At 43.0% G+C, this 13,215-nt stretch overlaps 1 protein-coding gene across 5 annotated transcripts in view; it reads right to left on the bottom strand.

The window, feature by feature from the left end:
- Positions 1–10,243: 10,243 nt before the first annotated feature.
- Positions 10,244–13,215, bottom strand: part of LOC121538170 (oxysterol-binding protein-related protein 2) — a 29,195-nt gene continuing 26,223 nt past the window's right edge. For all 5 annotated transcript variants that reach the window (XM_041845968.2, XM_041845969.2, XM_041845966.2 and 2 more), the window contains exon 14: positions 10,244–13,109. In XM_041845968.2, coding sequence (XP_041701902.1) covers positions 13,007–13,109 — 103 coding nt within the window. In that variant the 3' untranslated portion in view covers positions 10,244–13,006. The remainder of the gene's footprint in view (positions 13,110–13,215) is intronic.

Genomic DNA, 13,215 nt, shown 5'->3' with positions numbered 1-13,215 from the left:
CGCCCTGCATGAGGTGGTCAAACCAGATACTGACTGGTTTTCTGATCCACGCACCTACCTTTTTTTAAAGGTATCTGTGACCAACACCTGCGTATCTGTATTTCCAGTCATGTTAAATCCATAGTTTAGGGCCTAGTGAATTTAGTTCAATTGACTGATGTCCTTACATGAACTGTAACTCAGTAAAATCGTTGAAATTATTGCATTTATATTTTTGTTCAGTGTAGAACCTAAAAGGCTTCATCGGCTGTCTCCGTAGGAGAGCTCTTTGAAGAATCCTTTTTGGTTCCAGGTAGAACCCTTTGGTTCCAGGAGGAGCTATTTTCTGTTCCATGTAGAACCCTTTCCACAGAGGGTTCTACATGGAACCCAAAAGTGTTCTACCTGGAACCAAAAATGGTTCAACCTGGAACCAAAAAGGGTTATCCTATGGGGACAGCCGAAGAACCCTTTTGGGACCCATACACGTTTTACGTGTGTAAATCTATTCGTGTGCATGTTCGTGGGTGGAGTCGATTTTTTTAGGGCAGCGGACTATTTTCGTTGTGTAGAAAGGAAGTCTGCCTTGTGTAGTGCCTATCCACTAGGGGGCATGGGGAGCCAGAGGATCTTACCAAGCAAGGGCCGAGGCAATCTTATAAAAAATATTTAGATAGTGACAACATTTGAACTTCCGGATCTGGTGTTATATGCCTGTTTACAAATACTATCTGCAAATACATGTCAGGCTAGTCTGGTTTTCTATTCTTTACGACGCAACTTTTTTGCCACAGAAGCAGAACTGCAAGAGCTTGAACTGCTCTTACCACTCAGGAGGAGAAGGAAAAGAAATTGCTGCAGGAAGGCTGTCTGTGACAGTCTGTTTTTGACGAGTGGTAGCACACAGCAAAGTATCACTGCAAGTTATAAGCTAGGAATCTCGACAGTTTGTGCCATCGTCAAGGAAGTGCCACGCTATCTGGCATGTCCTGAAGGATGATTTTGTTGCTTTTTGATTTAAATGATCAAAGCTTGATGATTCGTTGATAATTTGAATCAGCTGTGTAGTGCTAGGGCAAAAACCAAAACGTGCACCCGTTGGGGTCCCCAGGACTGAGTTTGGGAAACACTGCAGTGAACATTTGATAGCCTTCCTGTTCAATACTAATGGAAACGCTTATTTATTGAAAGTTTATTCTGGCCTTGATGACGCCAAGAAGATCTACAACTACCACCACTCAAGAGCCAGAAGAATTTCAGAGAACTGCTTTGGGATCCTTGCTACAAGATGGAGGATCCTGGGACGAGCCCTTGAGGTTGACTCAGAGAAAGCTGAGACCATAGTGAAGGCCTGCATGGCCATCCACAATTACCTTTGCACTACAGACACTGACAACACAGTCATTATCAACAAAGTACATCCACCCCATGTTTGTAGACCACTCCACACCCACTGGGGACCTGCGTCCAGGAGAGTGGAGACAGCTGGTACAAGGGGACACCAGCTTCCTGGACCCAAGAAACATGTCAGCATACAGGGCAACCAGAGTTGCTATAGATGTGCGCAACAACCTCAAGGACTACTTCCTCACACCAGCTGGTCAAGTGTCTTTCCAGGATGCTGCTATCATGCGTGGCACCCTACAGTAAATGTTGGAATGTGGTTTGGAAAACATGTGCACACATACTGTATGTTCCTGCCTCTGGTTGACGACTGTTTATACTTTATATAATGTTGTGAGCTACACACTTGGCTGTTGTTGTTTTTTTAAATCACACTTTACAAATCACTTCATCCTTGTTGTTTTAGTTTATCATATTCTTTGGAGGCTAGACCCTCAAGACATTTAACTAACCTTGTGTTGTGTAGTGGCCTTTCAGTGAGTACTTTCCTACTTGGGTACATGGGTGAGAGTGAGTGTCCAGCTGTAGACAATAAGGACAGATTCCCAAGACATTAACCTCATTTACATAGCTCGTACAAAGCAGTATACGTTTACTGAGTGACTGATTCAGAACAGTAATATTTTATGTATAAATAACCAGACAAATACATTTGCAGACCTTTTAGATATTTATCTAGGAAAATAGTTCAATGTAATACACAGGTGAAAAGTGTGATGAAAGAAGAAATAAGAGAAAAAAAACACAAAGTAAACACCGGTAACATCATCATGTAGGATTTAAAACACACAGATGATTGATGAGATCTGCCTGCCCCTCCTCCTCGACACAGCAGCTAGTGTCCCTGCTGAACTTAAAGACATACAGTTGAAGTCGGAAGTTTACTCCACACATTTTTTGTTAACAAACTATAGTTTTGGCAAGTCGGTTAGGACATCTACTTTGTGCATGACACAAGTAATTTTTCAAAAAATTGTTTACAGACAGATTATTTCACTTATAATTCACTGTATCACAATTCCAGTGGGTCAGAAGTTTACATACACTAAGTTCACTGTGCCTTTAAACAGCTTGGAAAATTTCAGAAAATGATGTCATGGCTTTAGAAGCTTCTGATAGGCTAATTGACGTCATTTGAGTCAATTGGAGGTGTACCTGTGGATGTTTTTCAAGGCCTACCTTCAAACTCAGTGCCTCTTTGCTTGACATCATGGGAAAATCAAAAGAAATCAGCCAAAACCTCAGAAAAAATTTGTAGACCTCCACAAATCTGGTTCATCCTTGGGAGCAATTTCCAAACGCCTGAAGGTACCATGTTCATCTGTACAAACAATAGTACGCAACTATAAACACCATGGGACCACACAATCATCATACCGCTCAGGAAGGGGACGTGTTCTGTCTCCTAGAGATGAACGTACTTTGGTGTGAAAAGTGCGAATCAATCCCAGAACAACAGCAAAGGTCCTTGTGAAGATGCTGGAGGAAACAGGTACAAAAGTATCTATATCCACAGTAACATGAGTCCTATATCGACATAACCTGAAAGGCCGCTCAGCAAGGAAGAAGCCACTGCTCCAAAACCGCCATAAAAAAGCCAGACTACGGTTTGCAACTCCACATGGGGACAAAGATCGTACTTTTTGGAGAAATGTACTCTGGTCTGATCAAACAAAAATAGAACTGTTTGGCCATAATTACCATCGTTATGTTTGAAGGAAAAAGGGGGCTGCTTGCAAGCCGAAGTACACCATCCCAACCGTGAAGCACGGGGGTGGCAGCATCATGCTGTGGGGGTGCTTTGCTGCAGGAGGGACTGGTGCACTTCACAAAATAGATGGCATCATGAGGTAGGAAAATTATGTGGTTATATTTAAGCAACATCTCAAGATATCAGTCAGGAAGTTAAAGCTTGGTTGCAAATGGGTCTTCCAAATGGACAATGACCCCAAGCATACTTCCAAAGTTGTGGCAAAATGGCTTAAGGACAACAAAGTCAAAGTATTGGCGTGGCCATCACCAAGTCCTGACCTCAATCCTATAGAACATTTGTGGGTAGAACTGAAAAAGCGTGTGCGAGCAAGGAGGCCTACAAACCTGACTCAGTTACACCAGCTCTGTCAGGAGGAATGGGCCAAAATCACCCAACTTATTGTGGGAAGCTTGTGGAAGGCTACCCGAAACGTTTGACCCAAGTTAAACAATTTAAAGGCAATGCTACAAAATACTAATTGAGTGTATGTAAACTTCTGACCCACTGGGAATGTGATGAAATAAATAAAACCTGAAATAAATCATTCTCTCTACTATTATTCGGACATTTCACATTCTTAAAATAAAGTGGGGATCCTAACTGACCTAAGACAGGGAATTTTTACTATGATTAAATGTCAGGAATTGTGAAAAACTGAGTTTAAATGTATTTGGCTAAGGTGTATGTAAACTTCCGACTTCAACTGTATACAGTTTTTCTCCCACCAGCCACTGGGCACCCCCTCAACCGCCCTATGTGGTTATGGCAACACTAAAATTGACATGTGTGAGTAAGATATGACTAAAATGTCACACCCTCAGTTAAACTAATAATGTATGACTATTAGAAGTCTAGAGCTTAGAGAGTTAATCATATGTGCTTATATAAGATGCATATTTGCCCAGCAACAGAGTATTTGTGTCTTGTAGTTAGGCAAGCAGAAGTGCAAACGTTGAAATCAATAACAGGAGACCGGTTTCAAAAACAGATGTCCCCACACAGGGAGGGGGAGTGAGAGGCTTGCAGAATATTGTGAGAACGCGATAACTATGTATGGGAATAGTGAAAAAATTCAGCCTGCCTGAGCAAGGAGTAGGCTATGATAAGAACTTGTGTGTGTGTGTATGTGTGTGTGTGTGAGTATAAAAAGACTGTGCACCCATTTTAGAGCAGAGCGCTCTCTGAATAAAGATCGGATAATTGTAAGCTGGGAGACTGTCTGTTTATTAGAGATTTACAACCTCTGGGATACAGATTGAGTAATATAAGAGTTCAGTTTGAAACATCGAGATAGAAATTCTCGTGACATGGGGTCCCTCCAGCTGCCTGTTAAATACGGGAATAAAGTTCTGCCAGCTGTTTAGTTACACGTCTCGCCATGGTACCAACCTGGGCCTCGACCTGTTCAGTAGCCTTCGCTCTCTTGGACACCAGTGGTTCAGAGATCCTCACCGTCGCCACTCCGTGACAGCAACAGCACCCTGCGCTGTTCGACGGCTTAGGCTGCCTCACCTCCTTCTCACACCAGCCTGATTGATCCCACCGTGACCTCCATCATACAACCTCCACGGCGCGTCCCACTGGCCATGCGCACAGACGTTGATGCCGAGCTCCGGCGCCAGCTAGAGGAAGACATCATCGAGCCTATCAATGCATCCCCCTGGAACTCAAACCTTGTGGTGGTAAAAAAGAAATCAGGGGGACTGCGTACCTGTGTGGACCTTAGAGCAGCAAACAAGGCCATCATCCCAGACAAATACCCCCTGCCCACTGTGGAAGAGCTCACTGCCCTGTTCTATGGCTCCACTGTGTTCACCAAGCTAGACCTCCGTCAGGGATACCTACAGGTGCCACTACACCCCAGAAACTGCAACCTTACAGCGTTCATCACCCACTTAGGGGTCTTCCGTTACAAGCACATAGCGTTTAGATTAAGCTCTGTCCCCAGCTGCTTCCAAAAGATCATGATGTCTGCCTTCGCGGGGTCCCAGGGGTGGCCATCTACCTTGATGACATCGTTGTTCACGGGCCACCACAAAGGTACATTGAGGGAAAAAAGTATTTGATCCCCTGCTGATTTTGTACGTTTGCCCACTGACAAAGAAATGATCAGTCTATAATTTTAATGGTAGGTTTATTTGAACAGTGAGAGACAGAATAACAACAAAAAAATCCAGAAAAACGCATGTCAAAAATGTTATAAATGTATTTGCATTTTAATGAGAGAAATAAGTATTTGACCCCCTCTCAATCAGAAAGATTTCTGGCTCCCAGGTGTCTTTTATACAGGTAACGAGCTGAGATTAGGAGCACACTCTTAAAGGGAGTGCTCCTAATCTCAGTTTGTTACCTGTATAAAAGACACCTGTCCACAGAAGCAATCAATCAATCAGATTCCAAACTCTCCACCATGGCCAAGACCAAAGAGCTCTCCAAGGATGTCAGGGACAAGATTGTAGACCTACACAAGGCTGGAATGGGCTACAAGACCATCGCCAAGCAGCTTAGTGAGAAGGTGACAACAGTTGGTGCGATTATTCGCAAATGGAAGAAACACAAAAGAACTGTCAATCTCCCTCGGCCTGGGGCTCCATGCAAGATCTCACCTCGTGGAGTTGCAATGATCATGAGAACGGTGAGGAATCAGCCCAGAACTACACGAGAGGATCTTGTCAATGATCTCAAGGCAGCTGGGACCATAGTCACCAAGAAAACAATTGGTAACACACTACGCTGTGAAGCACTGAAATCCTGCAGCGCCCGCAAGGTCCCCCTGCTCAAGAGAGCACATATACAGGCCCGTCTGAAGTTTGCCAATGAACATCTGGATGATTCAGAGGAGAACTGGGTGAAAGTGTTGTGGTCAGATGAGACCAAAATTGAGCTCTTTGGCATCAACTCAACTCGCCGTGTTTGGAGGAGGAGGAAGGCTGCCTATGACCCCAAGAACACCATCCCCACCGTCAAAGATGGAGGTGGAAACATTATGCTTTGGGGGTGTTTTTCTACTAAGGGGACAGGACAACTTCACTGCATCAAAGGGACGATGGACAGGGCCATGTACCGTCAAATCTTGGGTGAGAACCTCCTTCCCTCAGCCAGGGCATTGAAAATGGGTCGTGGATGGGTATTCCAGCATGACAATGACCCAAAACACACGGCCAAGGCAACAAAGGAGTGGCTCAAGAAGAAGCACATTAAGGTCCTGGAGTGGCCTAGCTAATCTCCAGACCTTAATCCCATAGAAAATCTGTGGAGGGAGCTGAAGGTTCGAGTTGCCAAACGTCAGGCTCGAAACCTTAATGACTTGGAGAAGATCTGCAAAGAGGATGAGATGAGAGATGTGTGCAAACCTGGTGGCCAACTACAAGAAACGTCTGACCTCTGTGATTGCCAACAAGGGTTTTGCCACCAAGTACTAAGTCATGTTTTGCAGAGGGGTCAAATACTTATTTCCCTCATTACAGGTACAAATGTTCAAATAAACCTAACAAAATTATAGACTGATCATGTCTTTGTCAGTGGGCAAACATACAAAATCAGCAGGGGATCAAATACTTTTTTCCCCTCACTGTACATGATGAGTGCCTCCACAGTGTGTTCTCTGCACTGGCAAAAAAATACCTCACTCTCAATGGAGAAAAGTGTTTCTTCTCCACCCCTCCACAGTGTCCCTCATGCTGGGACGTGAGCCCTCATCCAGTTCAAACACCCGCTCACAATGCTCGGGCCACAGTCACAGCCAACCAGCAGCGGATGAAAGACCGCTTTGACAAGTTACGGCGGGTTAGGCCACCTGTCATAGCCGCCTCCGACTGGGTCAGGATCAGACGGCCCAATCATGACAACAAGCTACAGTCCTTCTGGTCAAACCCTGTTCAGGTCAGACAGCAGATTGGACCAGCCACATTCCAGCTGACCCACTTAGGGGTCTTCCGCTACAAGCGCATGGCGTTTGGATTAAGCTCTGCCCCCAGCTGCTTCCAAAAGATCATGACGTCTGCCTTCGCGGGATCCCAGGGGGTGGCCATCAACCTCGATGATATCGTTGTTCAGGGGCCTAGTACCCTGCCCTGAACTTTAGTCACTATCCAGCTACCACTGTGTACATAGTCATGGAACACTGGTCACTTTAATAAATGTTTACATACAGATTTAACCACTTCATATGTACATTTGGAAAGTATTCAGACCCCTTGACTTTTTCCACATTTTGTTAAGTTACAGCCTTATTCTAAAATTGATTAAATAAATAATAATCCTCATCAATCGACACACAATACCCCATAATGACAAAGCGAAAACAGGTTTTTAGAAATGTTTGCAAAGTATTCAGACCATTGCTATGAGACTCGAAATTGAGCTCAGGTACATCCTGTTTCCATTGTTCATCCTTGAGATGTTTCTACAACTTCATTGGATTCCACCTATGATAAATTCAATTGATTGGACATGATTTGGAAAGGCACGCACCTGTCTATATAAGGTCCAACAGTTGACAGTACATGTCAGAGCAAAAACCAATCCATGAGGTCGAAGGAATTGTCCATAGAGCTCCGAGACAGGATTGTGTCAATGCGCAGATCTGGGGAAGAGTACCAAAACATTTCTGCAGCATTGAAGGTCCCCAAGAACACAGTAGCCTCCATCATTCTTAAATGGAAGAAGTTTGGAACTACCAAGACTCTTCCTAGAGCTGGCCGCCCGGCCAAACTGAGCAATCGGGGGAGAAGGGCCTTGGTCAGGGAGGTGACCAAGAACCCGATGGTCACTCTGACAGAGCTCCAGAGTTCCTCTGTGGAGATGGGAGAACCTTCCAGAAGGACAACCATCTCTGCAGCACTCCACCAATCAGGCCTTTATGGTAGAGTGGCCAGACGGAAGCCACTCCTCAGTAAAAGGCACATGACAGCCCGCTTGGAGTTTACCAAAAGGCACCTAAAGGACTCTGACCATGACAAACAAGATTCTCTGGTCTGATGAAACCAAGATTGAACTCTTTGGACTGAATGCCAAGCGTCACGTCTGGAGGAAACCAGGCACCGCTCATCACCTGGCCAATACTATCCCTACGGTGAAGCATGGTGGTGGCAGCATCATGCTGTGGGGATGTTTTTCAGCGGCAGGGACACTAGTCAGGATCGAGGGAAAGATGAACGGAGCAAAGTACAGAGAGATCCTTGATGAAAACCTGCTCAGGACCTCAGACTGGGGCGAAGGTTCACCTTCCAACAGGACAACGACCCTAAGCACACAGCCAAGACAACGCAGGAGTGGCTTCGGGACAAGTCTCCGAATGTCCTTGAGTGGCCCAGCCAGAGCCCGGACTTGAACTCGATCTAACATCTCTGGAGAGACCTGAAAATAGCTGTGCAGCAACGCTCCCCATCCAACCTGACAGAGCTTGAGAGGATCTGCAGAGAAGAATGGGAGAAACTCCCAAATACAGGTGTGCAAAGCTTGTAAGGTCATACCCAAGAAGACTCGAGGCCAAAGGTGCTTCAACAAAGTACTGAGTAAAGGGTCTGAATACTTATGTAAATATGATTTGCTTTGTCATTATGGGGTATTGTGTGTAGATTGATAAATATTTAATCAATTTTAGAATAAGGCTGTAACGTAACAACATTTGGAAAAAGTGAAGGGGTCTGAATACTTTCCGAATGCACTGTATGTGTATACGTATGCAACCAGTAAGATTTGATTTGGAGCTATGCACTCAAAATAATCCCATGCGAGACTGTGCCTTTTGCGACCGACCCCTGCTGGTGTTGGGTTTGCTGCTGCCATTGTTCACACCCATGCTCCGCGCTCTCCCTGGTATTTCTTCCCTGTTAGCTACTGATAGCTAGTGATAGTGATGCAGAAGCCACGCCTATTTGAAACATTGCTATCTACTGGCAGCATTTACCCGCGAGATTCATAAACTCAAAAACCTTTGTTTACTTTAATAACCTTGGTCAAATGCACACAGTCAGACTAAGGTGGTGGGATACAGTATAAATGCTACTGTATGGAGTGAGTGGGGAAATTTTTTGACAACATTTTGTACAATCGTTGCATTTAGAGTCCATAAAAATCATGCTGGCCATTCCTTTGACAACCTTTCACTTCCTCCATACTACCGGTATAGCAGAATGATCATGGCATAGATAAATCTAATTTGAACTGAAAAAATAATTAAAGGAAAGATTCACCCATTTTGAATTATCGTATTTGTGCATCTCTGAGCGATGTTCTAGCGATTCCCGGGGTCAAAAACATGAAATGACCCTGGGAATCAATAGAACATCGCTCAGAGATGCACAAATACGATATAACATTCAAAATGGGTGAATCTTTCCTTTTGAGTTTCTTATCAGAAGTTCACTTAATGTTCACCAATTTTAATGTAAAAAATTAATTAAAAAAAACATGTAGTTAAACTATAATTAGGATTTCATTAGATGTTTCCCATAAACTAGCAAGCTGTCCAAAGTACAGAAATTACACATACAAATTCCCATCTCAAAAGAATGTTCTCACCAAAGGTTTGTTTAAATAATATACAAAATAAATAAATTGCACAAAATATGCTATTTGCTTGTGATTCCACTGTACTAAACACCTCAGACATAGGGGAGGAGATATGAAACAGTTAAGGATTTTCAAAAAGGGTAAAACGCAATTTACAGTGTACAAAACATTAGGAACATCTTCCTAATATTGAGTTGCACCCCCTTTTGCCCTCAGAACAGCCTCAATTCATCAGGGCATGGACTCTACAAGGTGTCGAAAGCATTCCACAGGGTGGTGGACCATTCTTGATAGACATAGGAAACTGTTGAGTGTGAAAGAAAGTGTGCGCCTGGCAGCTACTACCATACCCTGTTCAAAGGGCACTTAAATCAGTCTTGCCCACATACACAATCCATGTCTCAATTGTCTCAAGGCTTAAAAATCCTTCTTTAACCGGTCTCCTCCCCTTCATCTACAGTGATTGAAGTGGATTTAACAAGTGACATCAATAAGGGATCATAGCTTTCACCTGGATTTTCCTGGTCAGTCTGTCATGGAAAGAGCACTCAGTGTATAAGCTATTCTTATACAAATAAACACCACACAAAGTAAGATAAAATCTACTTTTTTTAATGTTGGTACATTAGTCTTAAGTTGCTAGTCAACAAATTAGCATTTGATGAAACAGTGATGAAGTGTGTGGATACAACCAGAAGTAGTGATCAGTTTCACATACATTTCCTGTACATACGGTGAAAACGGACACTTCTGACCTAAACATTTCAAAGTGTTATTGACAATAATAAAGTACTGTATAGAGAGATGGGTTAGAAAAACAAATGTGTCAAACTCTGATCTGATAAATGTAAAAACACCTTAAATATTAAATGAAATGCAGGTAAAAAAAAAAGGTTTTGGAAAATCGGCTTACTTAAATGTAGGCACTAAGTATAACCATGGGAAAAAAACGTATCAACGCTAAGACATAATGCAAGGCTTCTTGGTTCGCCATATCTTTTTGCCACATTCTGTTGCCCATTTCTCAAACCACCAGAAATTCCACAAAAACTAAGACATTTGTTAAAGCAATAGACGTAATTTTGTGACGTGTCAGGCTAAATGAAAAATAACAAAATAAGTAGCAAACTGGGGCGAGAGGGGCACAAATATTCAGTCAAGATCAAATTGCTCTAAACTGTAAATTCATCTTTACTTAGAGACTACCATGGTGATCCACAGACCAAATGGACACAATCACTTATGAGATGGGCTCATCTACAGTCAAATAAGGTACCAATACAGTAATCTAAATGTTGGTTTGCCTGCCAATGACAAAACTAAAGTATTTATGTGTATTATTATACATGTAAAGGTAGAGAGACACTAAGAGCTATTGGTTGGTTGCATAGATTTTGGCTGTCGTTTCAAAAGCACAGTGTAACATGGGAATCCAAACTGAATCCCCCTACATTTCAATATTGTATCACGTCAAAAGATTCAGTTTGGACTCACATGAAGAGTATTCCCAATGGTCAACATGACATTATGTTTTACTAGCCAGATACTAGAGTCGTTTGCTGCTTTGAAAGACCTGCAAAGCAGAAGCACATTGGTTTACACTTTGATTCATGCATGCAGATCTAATCTACAAGGCTTCAATGTAATATTTACCGCAGTACAATTAACTGAACATTAATAAATATATACCCCTACCGTATATTGTATGAGTGCGACTATTTCGGTATAAAAATGATTCAATGCCACAGTCTCTTATAAATAAGAACTTACACCTAATGGCTCATCATTGTGAAAGAGATTGGTGATGTGAGAGTGTGTGGTTTAAAGCTACACAGAGTTCCTAACATGAGGAAGGCAACAATATGCTTACAAGGGAAGCTGGTAATATTATACAATCACTTCTACTCTATATCGGCTATTATTCCATCAATTCCAAATTCACTTTGAGCTGGTTGGACAGTTATGATGATTAGCTAGCTATATTTATAAAAGTAGGTATTTACATACATGTATGTCTTACATGAAACATGCTTTATCATGCTCTAGTGATAACTATTATTTAGTTCTTGAGGTAACAATTATCAATTCATAGCCAATGACTGCACAGCAAACCACCCTTGCCAGCCATACCTGTAGTTAAAAGGAACCATATGGCTTAAGATTCTGTACAAATCACTACAGTCATTCATACACACTCGCAGAGCCACACACACACACACATTAGTGGAGGCTAGTGGGAGGAGCTATAGGAGGACGGGCTCATTGTAATGTCTGGAATGGAATCAATCCAATATGTTATTTCCATATGTTCGATGTGTTTGATACCGTTCCATTAATTCCATTCCAGACATTACAATGAGCTCTTCCTCCTATAGCTCCTCCCACCAGCCTCCTCTGGTACACATTATACTCTTCTTATAATCTTATTAACCCTCATTGTTATTTTCTTACTAATGATTACTTGAACACTCTAAATTGACTGACTAGGTAAACAACAACAGCTGAACGTACGGTAGGCCACCGCCACAGAGCTAGGGGTCGCTAACGCTGTTAGCTAGCCAACCAATAGCCATGCAGCAGAGTAACAAAGGAATAATTTATGCTGGGGGAATTACTAGCTGACTGCCTGACTGAGGGGCTGTATTCACAGACTGAGCAGTGGCCAATGTGGATCGATGTATGTGATTGGCCTATATGGTCAAATGATTATTATTCTTATCTATACATACAGGTTACATTACATGACAGGTACAGTGATGAGAAGCTCGCCCTCTGGACATATATAGGGGACAGCCAGACCTGGGTGGAATACTCCAGGTGTGCTGTGTTTAGCTTGTCAGGCGCAATGGAACCAATGGAATAATTCCAAAAGTGCAAACTCCACATGCCAAACAAGTTAAATCAAGCTCAAGTATTTTGAATATTTGAAATAGGTATTCAACCCAGGTCTAATAGGGAGGAGGGCGGGTACCCACAATGCACTCCTGTTCAATCACAAAACAGTCTCCTCCAGACTCACAGTCTCTGTTCATGTCTGCTTCCACCTGTGCTGCCACAAACATGTCCCAAAGAACCTTCAAACCAATGATCAGTCAAAGGAGCATTCACATCCCTGATTTCACTGTTGACTGTTCCCTTCCATCACTGTTAGGAGCCTGTGGAGGGGAGGATTGTGCTCACACAGACGCATGTGTTACCCAAGGAGAGGCTATCGCCGCTTCAGAGTTCCAATGGGAGACAGTGTGGTGCTTAGAACAGGGGTGCCAGGGGACTGGCAGGGGGGGGAAGGGAGGCTGAAGGGATTGGGGTGGTGTTAGGGGGGTGGGGGGGGGGTGTTCATGGAACCCCCCTGGATCAGTAGATATCAGGAAGGTCAGAGTAATTCCTATCAAAGTAGCCCCCTGTGTAGAGCCAGTCCTGGGATGACGTATAGGGGTTTGTGCCTGACTGGAACCATCTGGAAGACACAATAAAACACAATTATGGTTATTATGGTTTACTTTTAAAAAATATATACCACCGTTTACCTTTTTGTTATTCAAGTATTTTATAAAAAAAATAAA

Source organism: Coregonus clupeaformis, chromosome 24, assembly GCF_020615455.1.
Source record: "Coregonus clupeaformis isolate EN_2021a chromosome 24, ASM2061545v1, whole genome shotgun sequence".
NCBI classification, from domain to species: domain Eukaryota; kingdom Metazoa; phylum Chordata; class Actinopteri; order Salmoniformes; family Salmonidae; genus Coregonus; species Coregonus clupeaformis.
The sequence above is the reverse complement of the archived record's forward strand: the minus strand, read 5'-3'. Positions and strand labels throughout refer to the sequence as shown.